The sequence below is a fragment of the Perna viridis genome, chromosome 9 (genome assembly GCF_037379345.1).
Source record: "Perna viridis isolate PV_CMFRI_1.1 ecotype Kerala chromosome 9, ASM3737934v1, whole genome shotgun sequence".
In the NCBI taxonomy this organism is placed as follows: Eukaryota; Metazoa; Mollusca; class Bivalvia; order Mytilida; family Mytilidae; genus Perna; species Perna viridis.
In genome coordinates this window covers 4,864,440-4,880,728 of record NC_142453.1, presented here as the reverse complement: position 1 = coordinate 4,880,728, position 16,289 = coordinate 4,864,440, and the positions used below count along the sequence as shown (strand labels likewise).

General features: G+C 32.3%; 1 protein-coding gene and 1 long non-coding RNA gene across 3 annotated transcripts in view; one reads left to right on the top strand and one right to left on the bottom strand.

The window, feature by feature from the left end:
• Positions 1-57: 57 nt before the first annotated feature.
• Positions 58-16,235, top strand: LOC148606405 (uncharacterized). Its single transcript, XR_015914985.1, has 3 exons — positions 58-168; positions 1,678-1,729; positions 16,111-16,235. It is a non-coding gene; the product is annotated as an uncharacterized LOC148606405 (long non-coding RNA).
• Positions 6,348-16,289, bottom strand: part of LOC148606404 (sphingomyelin phosphodiesterase 4-like) — a 32,088-nt gene continuing 22,146 nt past the window's right edge. For both annotated transcript variants that reach the window (XM_088544213.1, XM_088544214.1), the window contains 5 exons: positions 14,919-15,088; positions 11,911-12,120; positions 10,599-10,730; positions 9,866-9,994; positions 6,348-8,300 (listed from right to left, as the gene is read on the bottom strand). In XM_088544213.1, the coding sequence (XP_088400339.1) occupies positions 7,983-8,300; positions 9,866-9,994; positions 10,599-10,730; positions 11,911-12,120; positions 14,919-15,088 (959 nt within the window). In that variant the 3' untranslated portion in view covers positions 6,348-7,982. The remainder of the gene's footprint in view (positions 8,301-9,865; positions 9,995-10,598; positions 10,731-11,910; positions 12,121-14,918; positions 15,089-16,289) is intronic.

The following is a 16,289-nucleotide window of genomic DNA, read 5'->3' as shown; positions in this document are numbered from 1 at the left end:
AAGAGACCTTTTGAGACGTATTTCCTCATACCCCAGATTCAGGAGTTTGTTACGCAGATAAATTTGACGTTCAGGGAAATCACAGTATTTAGTTCTTACTTCAGAGTAGTGAATCAGTTGTGAAATATAAATACCATATGCGGGAGATAAAGGTATAGTGCTGCACAGGTAAGGAAAATTTGTCATTTTAATACTTAAGTCGTTTCTGTTATCATTAATCTTAGTATTGATATGCGTAGTCATACAAATGTATCGAATTCTGTGAAATATAGATTTCTCCGGTATCATAGTTTCTAGGTAGCTTTGATCACCTTACTCGTATTGAACTGAAATCGTGTTTCGGGTTACTTTACAGTGTATTTTTTTTTTCGTTTCAATGTTTCAAAAATTAAATAATTGCAGTAGGTTAACTATTATAGTAGTAAGTTTGAAAGTCATATCATCGGTGTCGTTTACTTACAATTAGCTGATATATTGAGAAGTATTTCAACGCATATATGTTTTTGTTCTTGTAAGATTTTCTTCAAATCATTTTTAGAGTAATCAAGGGAACCAAGGTTATAGCGGTAATTAAAAGAATGTAATCCAGGGATAAAGACCAGACATGGAAAACTGACGTACACAACAAAGAACATAAAGTAACTAAAATGATACATACAGAGTAACAAAAGTAAATGAGGAACTCGGACTCCGCCAAAAGCTTGGAGCATGGACCAGGTGCACCGGTAGGGTAAGCGTTCTCTGCTTTTCTAGAAACACCCGCCGAGTTGCTCATAAAAATTAAAGTCCGTAGTAGACGAAAGAAGAAAGGGAACAAATCAGTTTTCATGGTGCAGATGGATACACCATAATGATCCATGAGTTCATGATGACGACCATAAAACTTCTGTAGTGATGTCTTCAATCTTGTAGTAACACAACCCTGTTCCAGAAGCCTATTTGTTATAATTCTAGCGCGATACAAAAAGACTGCGTAGTTTCGACAAGCTCTGGCATAACGTATGAGTTGTGATATGAACATTCCATACACAGGTGCTGAAGGGATGTTGCCACAGATGAAAGGAGAGTTGACAATAATGAATGAAAAGTCACCACATTTGTCGTAAAATTTGGTCGTTAGTTTTCCTTTACCATCGATTTCTAAGTGTAGGTCAAGATATGAGGCTGACTTCACAGTGTCTGTAGTATCCTTTATCTCAAATTCTTTGGGGTAGATGCGATGTATCAAATCCCCAAAATTAGGATTGTTTAAAGATAATACATCTATATAGCGGAAACTGAGATTAAAGGATCTAACTAAACGATATTCTTTCTTTCATGTGTACTGAATAAATCTAATGACATATTTATTTCGGTCTAGTTTTCCGCGTACCTAGTGCTCCAAATGATTGTCTGTCCTGAATTATATCATACATTATTCACCTGAATTTTCAGCACGTAGTCATGCACATAGTGTTATGAAATTGAAAAGCTCCTATAAAAACACTAAGCTTCATGCTTTGTTTTCCAGATGGTAGAACAGCTCAGTGCTGGACCTTGGCTCCCTATTTCGATATTTTTGGATATTATTTTCTTGCTTATCAGAAAGGTTTTCGATTTGCAAATTCTTGTTCTAATTCTGCTGATATAAAGTTATTAATTAAAACACGTGTGCTGATTGAACATTTTTTATTGAAGGGGACAGCACGAACACCTTTGTTAGAAAACCGGGTAAAACCCTTGAACTACAGTGAGTACCTTGAAACATTGACATTTTATTTCAATCCATCTAATTCTGAGCCTTTTTTTAAACGAACACTACAGTAAGTCCCTTAAAAACTTTTTATAAATTCAAATTAATGTCGGATCTCTTACTTCTTACCCGGGTTCTTACAATTCTTTACACTAGAGTTTATACACCTTAATCATTGAAATGCTTGTTACAAATGCATATTACAAAAGTATATTATTCATTAACTGCAATTATGATATTAATATTGTGTTATGTCTCAAGAAGGGATTTTAGGATACCAAATTAAATGTACGTTTACCCAACACGTTAACAACAAATGCATATATGTAAAAGGTGTGCTTACATTTAGGAAGATAAGGGACCGACCGAATCATTTTCAACTTGTGCTTACGCTCATTTATCAGACATATGCCATATTCAGTGTGTGATCAAGCGAACACTTTATAAAGAAAGTCTTTACTCAAATAAAAAAAAAGAACTTCTGAAACTTCTGTGTTTTCATCATCATCATCTATCATCATCATCATCGATGTCGAAGTTATTCTCGAACCAAGTGCTAAAGTCAGACTAGTCTGACAGAAGGACTATTATAAAACATTTTTTTTCTGAAATTTGTGGTAACAAAAATATCGAAACACTTTAAACACGGAGGCTTCATTCCTTGTTTAAAAAATGGGACTACAATAATAATATACTTTCTTTCACAATATAAGGTTGAATATGTCGGTGCTGCTTCTTCCTTTCTCTCTCGATATCTTATATATAGATAATTATTATTATAGAAATAAGCATTTCATACATTCTGTCATCCTCTCATTCCTCTTTGAGGGGACGAAGGTGGACTAAAACTCTGGATTTGTTGTATTTAATTACATTTTTTAATATTAGAAAATCTCTTTGAATTTTTATATAAATATTTTATCATATTAAAACATCATTTCCTGATGTAAAATAATATTTTTCAACATAAAAAAAAATGTTTTAATATTAATGTTTAAGGAATTCACTTTCTAATATTACAAAATGAATTTCTCATATCAAAAAATATTCTTTATTTTTAAATAATAGTTTTGTAATATTAAAATTTTTTTCTAATATTACTAAGTATTCATTTATGTCCTCTTTGGCGTGCCATACATATAAGAATTAGTATCCGAGAGCAAATACACAACTTACTTGATGAAATTTTCAGTTCCTTATAATAATATATAACAGATATAACGGAGCAATATTTTTTCACGCCACATAAAATGGTATTTAGAGTTGAATTAGGTATAATTATATAGTCTTAAAACGGATATCGGGAATTACATAACTTTGTTTCAAAATTGATATGGGAAGCTTATTTACCAAATGGGTTGTGTACTTATTGTTTGACTTTTGTTGTACCGTGGTTCTAAACCTTGATGGGAATTGGGATTGATATTACAGGACAAAACTTTTTTTAGGTTTAAACTGTTCTGGAGCCGACATGTCAGTTAACTGCTAGTAGTCCTTTGCGCATTTGTGTAACGTAAAGTCCGTTTCTTTATTTCTGTTTTAACCATGGACTTAGACCTTTTCAAACAGATTTTTAGGTGCACGTGTGTTTTACTGTGTAATATTATTCAACAGTGGCCAGGTTTTCAAAAAGGGGGAGGGCATTTTGCGCCTGTTCCAAGTCAGAAATTACTGGCGCATGTCTATTTTCACCTTCAGTTTATTAATATGTTGCTGGAGTATATAGAGGCAACTATTTCGGTATATGTGTATAATATCGTTTTGGGGCCAGCTGCAGCCTGACATTTTCATCCTGATGGGGTTGTTGTCTCTTTGCCATATTCACCATATCTATTCTTGTTATACGGTTAAGTTCGTTTGATACATGCCTTTATTACATTTACACCATTAAACATTTAATAAACCCGACATGACCCTGAAACAAAATGTTATGGAGGAAAATTCTGAACAAGTTCAATCGGTTTACAATATATATAAGCAGTATGAAACTGCTCTGATAATTTAACATTCAAAAATGGAAAAAAAACTTTTAAAACGGTGAAAAATGCAACAAAGTGATCATTATACAAATGTCAATCATAGATGTATTTAGGAAAAACATCGTAAATCTTCTTGATTGGATTTTTGCGGCAAAATAATAAACAATTTTAAAAGACAGACAATATTGGTTGACAACTCCATGTCGAAAAATTTAGTAAGAAAAAATTTATCTAGATATACGTTACAAAATTTACAATATATACAAAATATACAAGAAGTACCTTGTATCGTTTGGGGTTCTCCTGCCTTCCGTTGAGTTAAAAGAGCAATCAAGTAATACATTAAATAAAAACGACCACCAGATAGGGAAAATATGCTTTGATTGTAAACCAACCATGGATTATCCAGTAATAAATGCATTTTGCAGCCGCAAATTTTATCACTGAATGGCTCGTGACGGAAACATAAGAAAAGAAAAGTACTAATCATGAACTGTACAAATACCTTTATTAACATAAAATAGAACTGCAAGTTAAAGTAAATATGGGACAAAAGAGAAATCATATGGCCAACTAATGGTATCTCTTTTTTAAAAAGAAGTAAAACCTAGCAATACCGCTCAATGATAGTTTTGTGAAATTGTTGTATAACATATTACTCAAGTCATTGCAAAGAGTAATCAAGGGAACCAAGGTTATAGCGGTAATCAAAAGAATGTAATCCAGGGACAACGACCAGACATGGAAAACAGACATACACAACATAGAACATAAAGTAACTAAAATCATACATACAAAGTAACAAAAGTAAATGAGCAACTCGGACTCCACTATCGTCTGAATATAGCTGAAATATTGCTGCTCGAACGTTAAACCCCAACAAACAAACAAACAAACGGACTCCACTAAAAACTGGGAGCATGGACAAGGTGCACCGGTAGGGTAAGCGTCCTCTGCTTTTCTAGAAACAACCGCCGAGTTGCTCATAAAAAGTCAAGTCCGGGGTAGACAAACGAGGAAAGGAAAACTATGACCCGTTGAATAAATCAGTTTTAATGGTGCTGATGGATACACCATAACGATCCACGAGTTCATGATGACGACCATAAAACTTTTGTAGCGATGACTTCAATCTTGTAGCAACATAACCCTGTTCCAGAAGCCTATTTGTTACAGTTCTAGCGCGATACAAAAAGTCTGCGTAGTTTCGGCAAGCTCTGGCATAACGTATGAGTTGTGATATGAACACTCCATACGCAGGAGCCGAAGGGATGTTGCCACAGATGAAAGGACAGTTGACAATTCTGAATGAAAAGTCATCACATTTGTCGTTAAGTTTGATCAATAGTTTTCCTTTACCATCGATTTCTAAGTGTAGGTCAAGATATGAGGCTGACTTCACAGTGTCTGTAGTATCCTTTATCTCAAATTCTTTGGGATAGATGCGATGTATTAAATCCCCAAAATTAGGATTGTTTAAAGATAATACATCTATATAGCGGAAACTGAGATTGAAGGATCTAGCCAAACGATATTCTTTCTTTCTGATCAGATCAGCTATAAAGTCAGCCTCATAAGAGTGAAGGAATAGGTCAGCTAGTAAAGGAGCACAATATGTTCCCATTGGAATGCCGACCATTTGTTGAAAAACACGTCCACCACACTGGACAAATATGTTGTCGATTAAAAATTCCAGTATTTTGTAAACATCTTCCTCTGTATATTTGGAAGATGATTTGGAATTATTTCTTACAAAGTATGAAGAATCTCCACCAAGAACTATATATTTGTATCTAGGTGTACCATCTTTTTTGGAAAAACAACTTGATAATGTATATTTATTTTGAAATCAATCTGTCCTTACGGACAAAAAGAAGTAAAAGTAAGGATAAGAACACTTTGCATTGAACTTAGATTTTTATTGGCAATACTTTGGATGTAGTATTCAAACTTCATGAAATAATCCCTTCATTGTCCGGGGTTATCTATCAGCATGCATCCACAACATATGCCGCTTGACCAGTAGTCACATTTATGGCTTTTATATTGTAGTGATGCCATCCTGATGTATAAAATGTAATTTGTTTGATAGAAAAATTTAAATCTCCCTCTTGTCCAGTTAATCACCTAAGTGGTTCATAAGTTGACTGTCAATGGAAGATCAACTCCTGAATATTATAATTGCATTTGCTGTAATATGACAACCATAAGTTAGTTTGACCAAGCATGGACATATACAATTGATACATCTCTGAATTTTTATTGTGATTAAATGACACAAAATGGATATTACAGGTATGAGCTCATAGAACTTAAATATCTAAAATTAGACATTTATCACTAATGGTCAATAGTGCTGTATTCTGGCTATAGTTGAATAAGTAAATAATTTATTTAAGTAACAGTAAGACTGCATGTCAGAGAAACTAAAATTATTAAATTATTGAATTCAAACAAAGTTTAAATCTAGACTCTTTGAACCAGAATGCCAATCAAATCTTAAAGTATGGTACTAAATCTGAAATCTTAACACATGGTAAGATTCAGTATATCAAAGAACTCCAAAGAATTAAACTACATCATAGGTCCAAACTTGATCTGGGATATGTGTCAAATGAAATCAATAATTAGCATAATTTTGATTTGAATTTATAATTCAGTAGTCATTTGTAAAAAGGCTGTTAACAATACATGAATATAAAACTCTATTCATAAAACAAACACTACATTTATTTTTTCATTGTCATTCACATGTCAAATACTTTTAAATTTACACAAAACTACCAGCATTTCATACATTCATCAATTCAAAATACTACTGAAATATAACTGCTTTTTTTTGTTATGCAAGCACCTGGATATATTTACTCCTTAAATTTTCTCCCCTTACATAACCTTAGCAACACAGTTAATAAACTTCTATAAAGTATACTGTTTGTTGTAACTTGACTTGAGAACACAAATTTGCTCTCACTTCATTACTTACAACACACTTAAAACTTAAGATTTCATTGGTATGAACACTTAAAGACTTACATTTAATTGGTGTGAACATTTAAGACTCATGTGTCATTGGTGTGAACACTTAATAACTTATATTGCACTGTGTAAACACTTAAAGACTAACATTTCATTAGTGTGAACATATAAAGACTTAGATTTCATTGGTGTTTACACTAAAAAATAACTTACATTTCATTGATGTGAACATGTAATAACTAACATTTCACTGATATGACCACTTATTAACTTACATTTCATTGGTGTAACACTAAAACATTTATATGACATTGGTGTTAACACTAAAAAAACTTACATGTCATTGGTGTTAACACTAAAAAAACTTACATGTCATTGGTGTAACTACTTAATAACTTACATGTCATTGGTGTAACACTAAAACATTTATATGACACTGGTGTTAACACTAAAAAAAACTTACATGTCATTGGTGTTAACACTAAAAAACTTATATGTCATTGGTGTTAACACTAAAAAACTTACATGTCATTGATGTGAACACTAAAAATTTATATGTCATTAGTGTGAACACTAAACTACTTACATTTCATTGTTGTGAACTCATTTATTGCATTTGATTTTGAACACAATATATTGTATTCTAACACATAAAGTGTAAACAAATGTGTGACAGTAATAACACTAAAACACATATTACCACAACAGTATTTTATAAAAAAATCATGTAACACTCCTATGGCTATACCTGAATTAAATATATAGGGATGAAGGTAGGCATTCTTTTTGCTTTTGTCTCATACAAAAAATTACAATTACATCCACAAATCATAGCTCTAATAGGAGTGCCTACAGACCATCCCAAGTCACATTATTTTAGAACAGGAAGTTATACCATCCTTGTACATTAGCAAATACTGCTCATGTGAAATGCACTTAACATAAACTTCATGTGGAAAGTTCATATGAAGTTCTCATGAAAGTTTGATTTGCCCAAATTTCACACGAAGGCTTGATTTACACAAACTTCACATGAAGGCTTAATTCACCCAAATTTCACATGAGGACTTAATTACACAAATTTCACATGAAAGCTTGATTTACACAAATTTCACATGAAGGCTTGATTCACACAAATTTCACATGCTCTTTCACTGTTTTCATTTTCTCATTTCTAGAGAATTTCATGTGAAATAATTTTGTGTGATAACACAAGTATTATGCACCATAAGCTGAACACAAGTGATAAAAATGTTCAATTCCAAACAGACCTCTGATACATCATTGAAATATCAGGAGCCAGAAGACATAGAAACCGCTCTTAATAACCCAAACATAAATGTGAAAGCTAGTAACAGTAAAACATACTGTACAGGTCCAACATTAAACCATAAATTCAGGAATAAAAACAGTAATGCTAAATATATCATCGTAGAGTAGCTGGCTAAAAATCGTAGTCTAAGTTTTGGTCTTCTTAATTCTTCTAACTTTTTCCCTGATATGGGAGATTTAGGCTTTTGTTCTTTTGGTATTGCTGGAGCAAAAAATACCTGTGCTAATCGACCAATCAAATCTTTTCTTTCATAAGCTGTATGTATTTCATTTGAAAACTGAAAATAATAATAAAAAATCCTTTTTCACCAGTTAAACATTGCTTATTAATGGTGACTATTACATGACTTACTTCTAATTTTTTAAAATTTGATTGTTGGAAAATATAAATATATTGTGAAGTAATAAATGCAAACAAACACCTACAAACTTTATTATTTTTTCAACAATGCCTATCAAAGTCTACTTGATGTTTACTTATGAAAAATAGATAATAAATATGTTAAGAAGACAATTCAGTAAATACACAGCTTCTTATACTGTGATCAGTGGAGTATTGGATTTCTTCACTATATTGTGATCAAAGGTGTATTGGATTTCTCCACTATACTGTGATCAGTGGAGTATTGGATTTCTCCAATCTCCATACTGTAAACTAACATTTATTTTAATAAAGAATAATCAAGGGAACCAAGGTTATAGCGGTAATCAAAAGAATGTAACCCAGGGACAAAGACCAGACATGGAAAACAGATATACACAACAAAGAACATAAAGTAAGTAAAATTATACATACAAAGTAACATAAGCATGAATGAGCAACTCGAAAATGGTTTGTCAAAATTTCTCTAGTGCCTGTTATGACTTCATGAGCCTTTGAATAAGCAATAGAAATTGTACATTTTGTTAGGTATTGTGATGTGACTGATTGGTGCCCAACAAACACCTGTTCTTCAACAGTAAAGATAAAATGTTAAGTGTCAGTCTCTGTAAAAATCAGGCAGTGTGTGGAATGTGGTACGAAATAACCAACTACATGTACTTTGACAGTGTAATTTGTACCATAAAAATAAAGGAAGAAAGACAAGATTTTCTAAATCATTTTGGTAAAGTCCAAAGACTTTCATGAATCAGAGACAGATAACTCTGCCATTAACCTCAATTTTCTAACATTCTAATGAAAACTTTCCAAACAGATCCAGTGATGCAGAATTCAAATAGCAGTAATTTTAAATAGAGAAAACACCCTAAGGTTGAAGGAATTCTAAAGGCACTTTCCAGGCAACAATTAAAGTCTATTATTTTAATGTAAGTCCCCCTCCCAAATAAATGGTTTCCTTAAATAAATGGATTTCTATGAAAATCCAATCCCATACAAAATTTTATAGTTTTTTTTCATTTTTATAGCAAGCTGAAAACAAATCTGACAAGAAACCAAGTCAGATTTTAGGTGAGGAGCATAAATCTATGATTCTCACCTAGTTCTTCTCCAAATAAAGAGGTTACATGTAACAGAATTGTGTGAAATACAAATTCCATCAAATATCTATAGTTACCAACACTTCATCCTATCCTTGTTTAAAGAATTATAAGAAAAATTGGAGGCTGTATCTAGGCAACAACAGCGATAATCAAAAGACAGCCTGAGGAATGGATCAATCAAGAACATTATACCCTCCTCTTTGTGCAAGGTATGATCAAGTCTTTAGATTACAGAATATAACAAAGACCAAAAAGTTCAGAATTTTAGCATATATAACCTCAAAAGACCTCAAAAGACTATAAAACATGAGATACATTGTTGATTCAAGCATCACAAGAATGTTTGTATCAACAATATTACCTGTGTATTTATGTAAGAGCAGAACTGATGCAGAAGTCTGACCACTGTAGCATTTTCATAGCTCCTGATTGGCTGTAAATCTGGGTCACCAGTGTACATCACGTCAAATTTTTTCAACTTGTTCCTTATCTGAAAATTTAATGCACAATAAAAAATAGAACTCTTCTGGTAAACAAAAATAAATAAATAAATAAAAATGTTTAGTACATTAGGCCTGTCATTCTTTTTAGATTTCCCTCAGATTTTTTAGGTTTTCCTCAAACCTCCAATTTCAAGCAAACTAATGATTCAAAGAGGTGTAGGGGTATCAGGCTCTAGTTTCTTCCATAACTCAATAATTATTCACTTGATATCTATCTCCAAGAGTAAGAAATACTTCCCCAATTTCTTTCATAATTCACTGATAATTTATCTGATATCTACCAACTGGAGCTGAAAATACGCCATTTCCAGTTTCTTCCATAACTCACCTGATATCCACCAATAAGTGTTACGATTTCTCCTTCTCTAGTTTCTTTGGAAACTCATGGATCACTCATCTATTATCTACCAACTGGAGTTGAAAATACTCCATTTCAGTCTCCTCTATATCACACTGAATAGTCTCCTTATATGCTAGGTTTTCTCCATCTCTAATTTCCTCAATAGTTCACTGGTAACTCACCTGATATCTGCTAATAAGTGTTAGGATTACTCCATCTCTAGTTTCTTTGGAAACTCACTGATCACTCACCTGGTATCTACCAATGGGAGTTAGAAATACTCCATCTCTAGTTTCCTCCATATCAGGACAGTCATCTAAATCTGAGGCCCAGGATATGTCTTGTGTTGTATTAGTATGGACAACAAAATCTGACTCTGGAAGCTGAATATTAATATAATATATTGGATGGGAAGCTATACAGATGTTTACAGTAGCAGCTCCAAGGAGCCTGGATTGCTCCCTTAGGTCTCATATGTCTAAATTTACCAATAAAAATTAAAATTCCTTAGTCTTTATAATAATACAATTTTGTAGCTATAATGATCTGCATCATGTGTACCATTTCTCTCTATTTGTATGTCCATTTTGACATAAAAACTGCAATAGCTCTTACAAGGAGTCAACATACAACTTAATGTTTTGTACAGTGTAATGAATTAAAGTCCCAATAATTCAGCATGATTTACCTGATTACAGTTTCTCTCTATATGAATTCCTTTCAGAGATTAAAAGCAAAAAATTGAATATGACTGAAAATAGGGCAAAACGCATGGAGTCGACATACATCTTTGACCATTTCGAATAAACTGTGACCCTAATAATGCTTTACGTTTTACCCATTTTCAATTTCTCTCTATAAGGAATCTTTCTGAGATATCAGCCAAAAATTGCAGAAATTCTAATGTCCTAGTTAAACATCAGAATAACTCATAAAAGGAGTCATCATAAAACTTTATTGTGTTTAGTAAATTGAAGTCCTAATAATTCTGTATTTCAATAAAGTTATAACTCAATATACCAAAAAGATATGGACAATTTTGTCTTTTTCCTTGAATCTGATGGTGCAAATATTCAAATTAAAATTTAAAAATGGTTGGTTTTTTGATACCATGTTTCACCCACTGCCTGATTCTTACAGAGACTGAGATATGAAGCTTAATATTATTGATTGTTCAGATAAAATTTGGCTATCATTAAGTTGACATTACCAAAAGTTTATTAGCCCTATCGTACTTTAAAGATATTCAAATTTGCCCCTTAGTGGATGTTCTCCTCTAGTTTGTGTGTTGCACTGAAATATTTCTACTCCTAAAAACACATGGAATAGTTTTAATGTACTGTGAAATAAGCACTAGACCACTAGCCCAACACATTTGAGAACCTATTCAAAACAGTAAAATTTAGCAAAAATATTTCTTGAGTGCAAAATTCAGCAAAACTTGCCGAAACTGTTACTTTGGACCAGTTATTTTTTCTTGTTTTTCAGGACAATTATGTAAATAATACATACATTTCATTTCAAATAATTTAATTAAAACTGAACAAATGATAAATCACTAACCTGAAAGAGAAAACATAGGTTTTTAACAGATTGGTCAATGAAGTTGAGAAGTTTCTTGACATCAGGAAGAGACAAGTCACCAAAGCCAACACTACTGTCCTCAAACAGGCGGGAGAAAAATCCAGCCATGCCCGACTTGATTGGTTTGTTTCTCTGTTGAGACTGTATCTGTACTTTTATCCTTGTCAGCTGGTGTAATATCTGTTTTATCTGATGGAATTACATACTCTGACCTTATTGTTTGTATAGTAACCAAGCAACTTACTCAATACAGTGAAACCTGTCCATACCAAATATGGACTGTAGAGTTTGTCTGGTTTGGACAGGTGCAAGATTTACCCAATTTCAAATTACTGTTGAAGTACTTTAATTCATGGAAATCTAATTCTGTGGATTAGGAAAGAAACACAAGTTTGTGGATTCTTGAATTCATGGTTTTGGGGTTCTCAGTATACAAATCAATGGAAATCTTTTTGTTAGTAACAAAATTTCATGGTTTGGGCTACCCACGAATACCACGAAATTTGGTACCCTACGAACAATGGTACTTTCACAATACATTTCAACTGATATGAAAGGCCTAAAGTGTCTGGTTTAGACAGGTTTTAGATTTATTCAGAGTTTTGTATAGACAGGTTTTACTGTATATAAACATAAACCAAATTTTATGGTACAGAGGTAAAGCATTTAATACAAATTACAAAAAATACATGTATGTAAGTAAACAGTTAAATGTTTAAGCCATCTACAAATTATCCCGGAAAATTTATCAGGCAACTAACAGTTTTCAAGTAAGTATTAAATCTATACTGTTCTGACAGTATCTTGCTATTTATTACCTGCTTCAATTTTATAACATTAGGTTTTTTTATAAATTACAATTATTTAATGAATGTATTCAATTTCTGATTAGTGTATACGCTATAACCTATTTTGGGTCCGTTCACGCTGAATAATCTGCGAAACGTATTATGTTTCAGTGTAAACGGACCCAAATTAGGTTATAGCGTATACACTGATCAGAAATTGAATACATTCATTATATTTTAATAAAAAAAAATTTAAAAAAATGATATACCCATCACTTTTATTAACACTGAGTAAACACCAACTTCAATTTTTCCACCGTGTAGTAATTCTAGCAAACAAATTGGCCATTTTAAAATCAGCAGCAAGACGCTGTCATTTCATCACTGGGAAATGTTCAGTTATTTTCCAAAATTGAAGACACAGTTATTGAAGCAGGAATTGGACATAAACCGGGCGGATATAAAGTTAGTTGATAATTTATTGTCACAAAAACGTTTCAACGTTACAATGTGACTGAAAGGTTGTTTCGGATGTTGATAAACAAAAAATAGTTCCGTAAAAGGTGGGCGTGTCTCAAATAGCAAGTTAGTTTATACAACTGAAACAAAGTTGATTTTCGTCAACAAACCAATCAAATGGCAGGATTCTCATCAAATTAAAATATAATATTGTTATTGAGCAAACTGAAAATATAAACAATTCAAAACACAGTGAAATTCATCCCCATTATCTCCTGAATCACCAAGTCACTATTGGGAGTTACATGTTTAGTATGTACCAGAACATACATTTGTTGGTTATACACAGCCAAATGTACCACATATGATAATCATTGGTAATCGTACAAAAAATTTACATATGATAGTCATATGATTATCATGTGATCCTCATATGTTAATTTAGGCTTCTAAACATATGATAATTATATATTTGAGAAAAACATATGATTATCATATCATGCTTGATACACATGATGACCATATGTTACAAACCATAATATTCTCATTTGCGGCACTTATGGCTGTGTAAACATGTGGCTTATATTGTCTAAGTGAATAAAAGAATCAGTTTAAATACTAGTATATTGTAATACTTTAAAAATGTTGAAGGAAATTTTATAAAAGGGCAGTGATTGGGATTAAAATTTTGAGAATGGTCTGCAGAACTTCAATGGGCCATTCTTTAACATTCTTTGTAAAAAATTCTTATTTTAATGGGACATTTTCAGCAGGAATGTGATAAAAAAAAAAAACACAGGGCCCCCTGTAATCCTAATCCCTGAAGTGGTTGAATTTTTTGTAGTCATTAAATTTTACTAATTGGCTGAGTTTTGAATTCATGGACTTCAGTGAGCCTTAAAGTTTTCAACAAGAATTTCAAACTTCATCGGGAAATTGAATATGTGGTTTGACAAAAGCAAGAAAATGCAGAATAATTGGAACCAAACAATAAAACAGTTATTCCACAGTAAATACTGGGTATTTTTTTCACTAAAAGCAAGTGAAACATTCCCCATGAAAAATATTGGACAAATCAAAGCTACCTGCACAGATGCCAACCTTTACGATGTGTCTGTAATTTTTACAAATTTTAGGTAGAATATACATGTACTGTCTTACTACAACAGTTTACAGAATTCCAATCGTTTCCACTATGAGCCATTCCTGGTTTAGAAAAGGTATTCTGATCATTAGATGCTTCACAAAGACAATGAAATAAGTGCAATGGGGCTTCTGATCATGCAGTGCATTTGGATTTCACAACTGTTATCGATCTCAGTTAAGATAAATCCTATTGTTCCCGAAATATGAAACATGTTTTCATCTAAGACAAATTTGAAATTTTAATTTCAATTTTTTTGGGGGTTACTGACAAATCTAATCTTTTTTGCTGATTGTATCAAAAAAGGGTTGGCATCTACATACGTTTTATGTTTACATCTTCATATCAGAATTAATATCTGATTACATAGGAGAGAAATAATCTAGTTTCCTTTACTGCGAGACTTACAAAGGGAGATAATCTAGATGAAATAATGGTTTCAACCAGATCAAGGCAAACATTTTACCATCAAACCACCAGGTTTGCACAGCTGTAAAGATGAAGGTAGTTGTTTTCCATACTTTTCAGTGCAATCGACAAAAATTTGTTGTCATGTCTTGTAAAATACTGAAATATTACCATGGTAACCAACTCACTGTTTCTTTGGTGTATTTGCCAAACATTGGTAAATACTGGAAACCAGGTCTTTCCAAGTCAGCAATCTGTGAATGCAGCATCAGGTTTGGTTCTGGTGATAAATAACTACCACCTAAATCTCGTGTCATGTGACTTGCTCTGTAGACTGATGTACATAAGTCTTCTTCAGCTATTAAAAAAAAAAACAAAAAGCAATTGACCTTCATCTGTTAGAAACAAGATGTTGCAAGCTACATTATGCTAATAATTTTGCCACTTAACCATTTCTGTCAAACATGGAAAGGGGGATGTGGTACAAGTCACGATCCAAAAGCAATACACCAAATATCTAAGCATTCCCTCCAAAAGAAGCTGAGAAATATATTACAGAAGTGTTTTAGACAGACGGATAAGGTGATTAGAATGCCCAAAATCTTAAAATATATATGTGTAATACTGTTTAAAAATATACAAATTGTAAATGAAATGCTGTGATGGAAAATCTTTGAAGTAGCATGCACAAATACTACACAAGTGGTTATTTGGGCAGGTGTAGAATTCGGCAAGTTTGAGGCAAAAAAGTATGCCAAAAATGTTGGAGATTCTAATTTTGGTAAATGCTAAGTTGTGCTCTAAGTACCAAAATTAGAGTGAATATTTCGCTGAATTAATTGTGTTTTTTTACACAAACCAATAAAATACGCCAAAATTAACACCCCACAAAATTAATTCCACTATATAGCGTTATATTTGGAGAAGAGGAAATTTTTTTATCAAAAATGTTAAATTTCAAATGGCTAATCTTTATAATTTTATAAACATTTCCCAAAATCAATCCAATTTTTCAGCCCAGAAGTGCAACAGTCCCTCCTCTATCAGAACTACTTCAGTAAACAACCTCAGATGGAGGAAGAATAAATTTTTATACTTTTCATCAGAATTGTAGCAATCAGCATACCAAAATATTTCTCTCAGCCACGTACCTCAAAATGTAAACAAGAAATCTGTGATAAACGGCTCACCAAGGAACCCCTTGCTTTCCATCACAATAAAAGGAAAATTTTTGGCAAATAGGAAGTAAATGTCATGGATGAGTACAAAAATGTATGATCAAATGTCCCAATAGAAAGTTAAGTACAATATATTAGCATCCTGTGATTAATAGTAGTCAAGAAAATGTGATGAAAATTTTGTATATTACAACTATTTCAGCAAAACTGAAGTTTTTCCAGCAGATAGGATGTAGATATTGTACAAGTACGAAAAACATATTCCATGATACAATATACCCATATAAAGCTTTGTATAAAATATAAACAGCCGATGATTTACAGTAGCTGAGAATTTTGTTACCAAAAGAATGTGTTTTTGAATGACAGAATGATGGAATG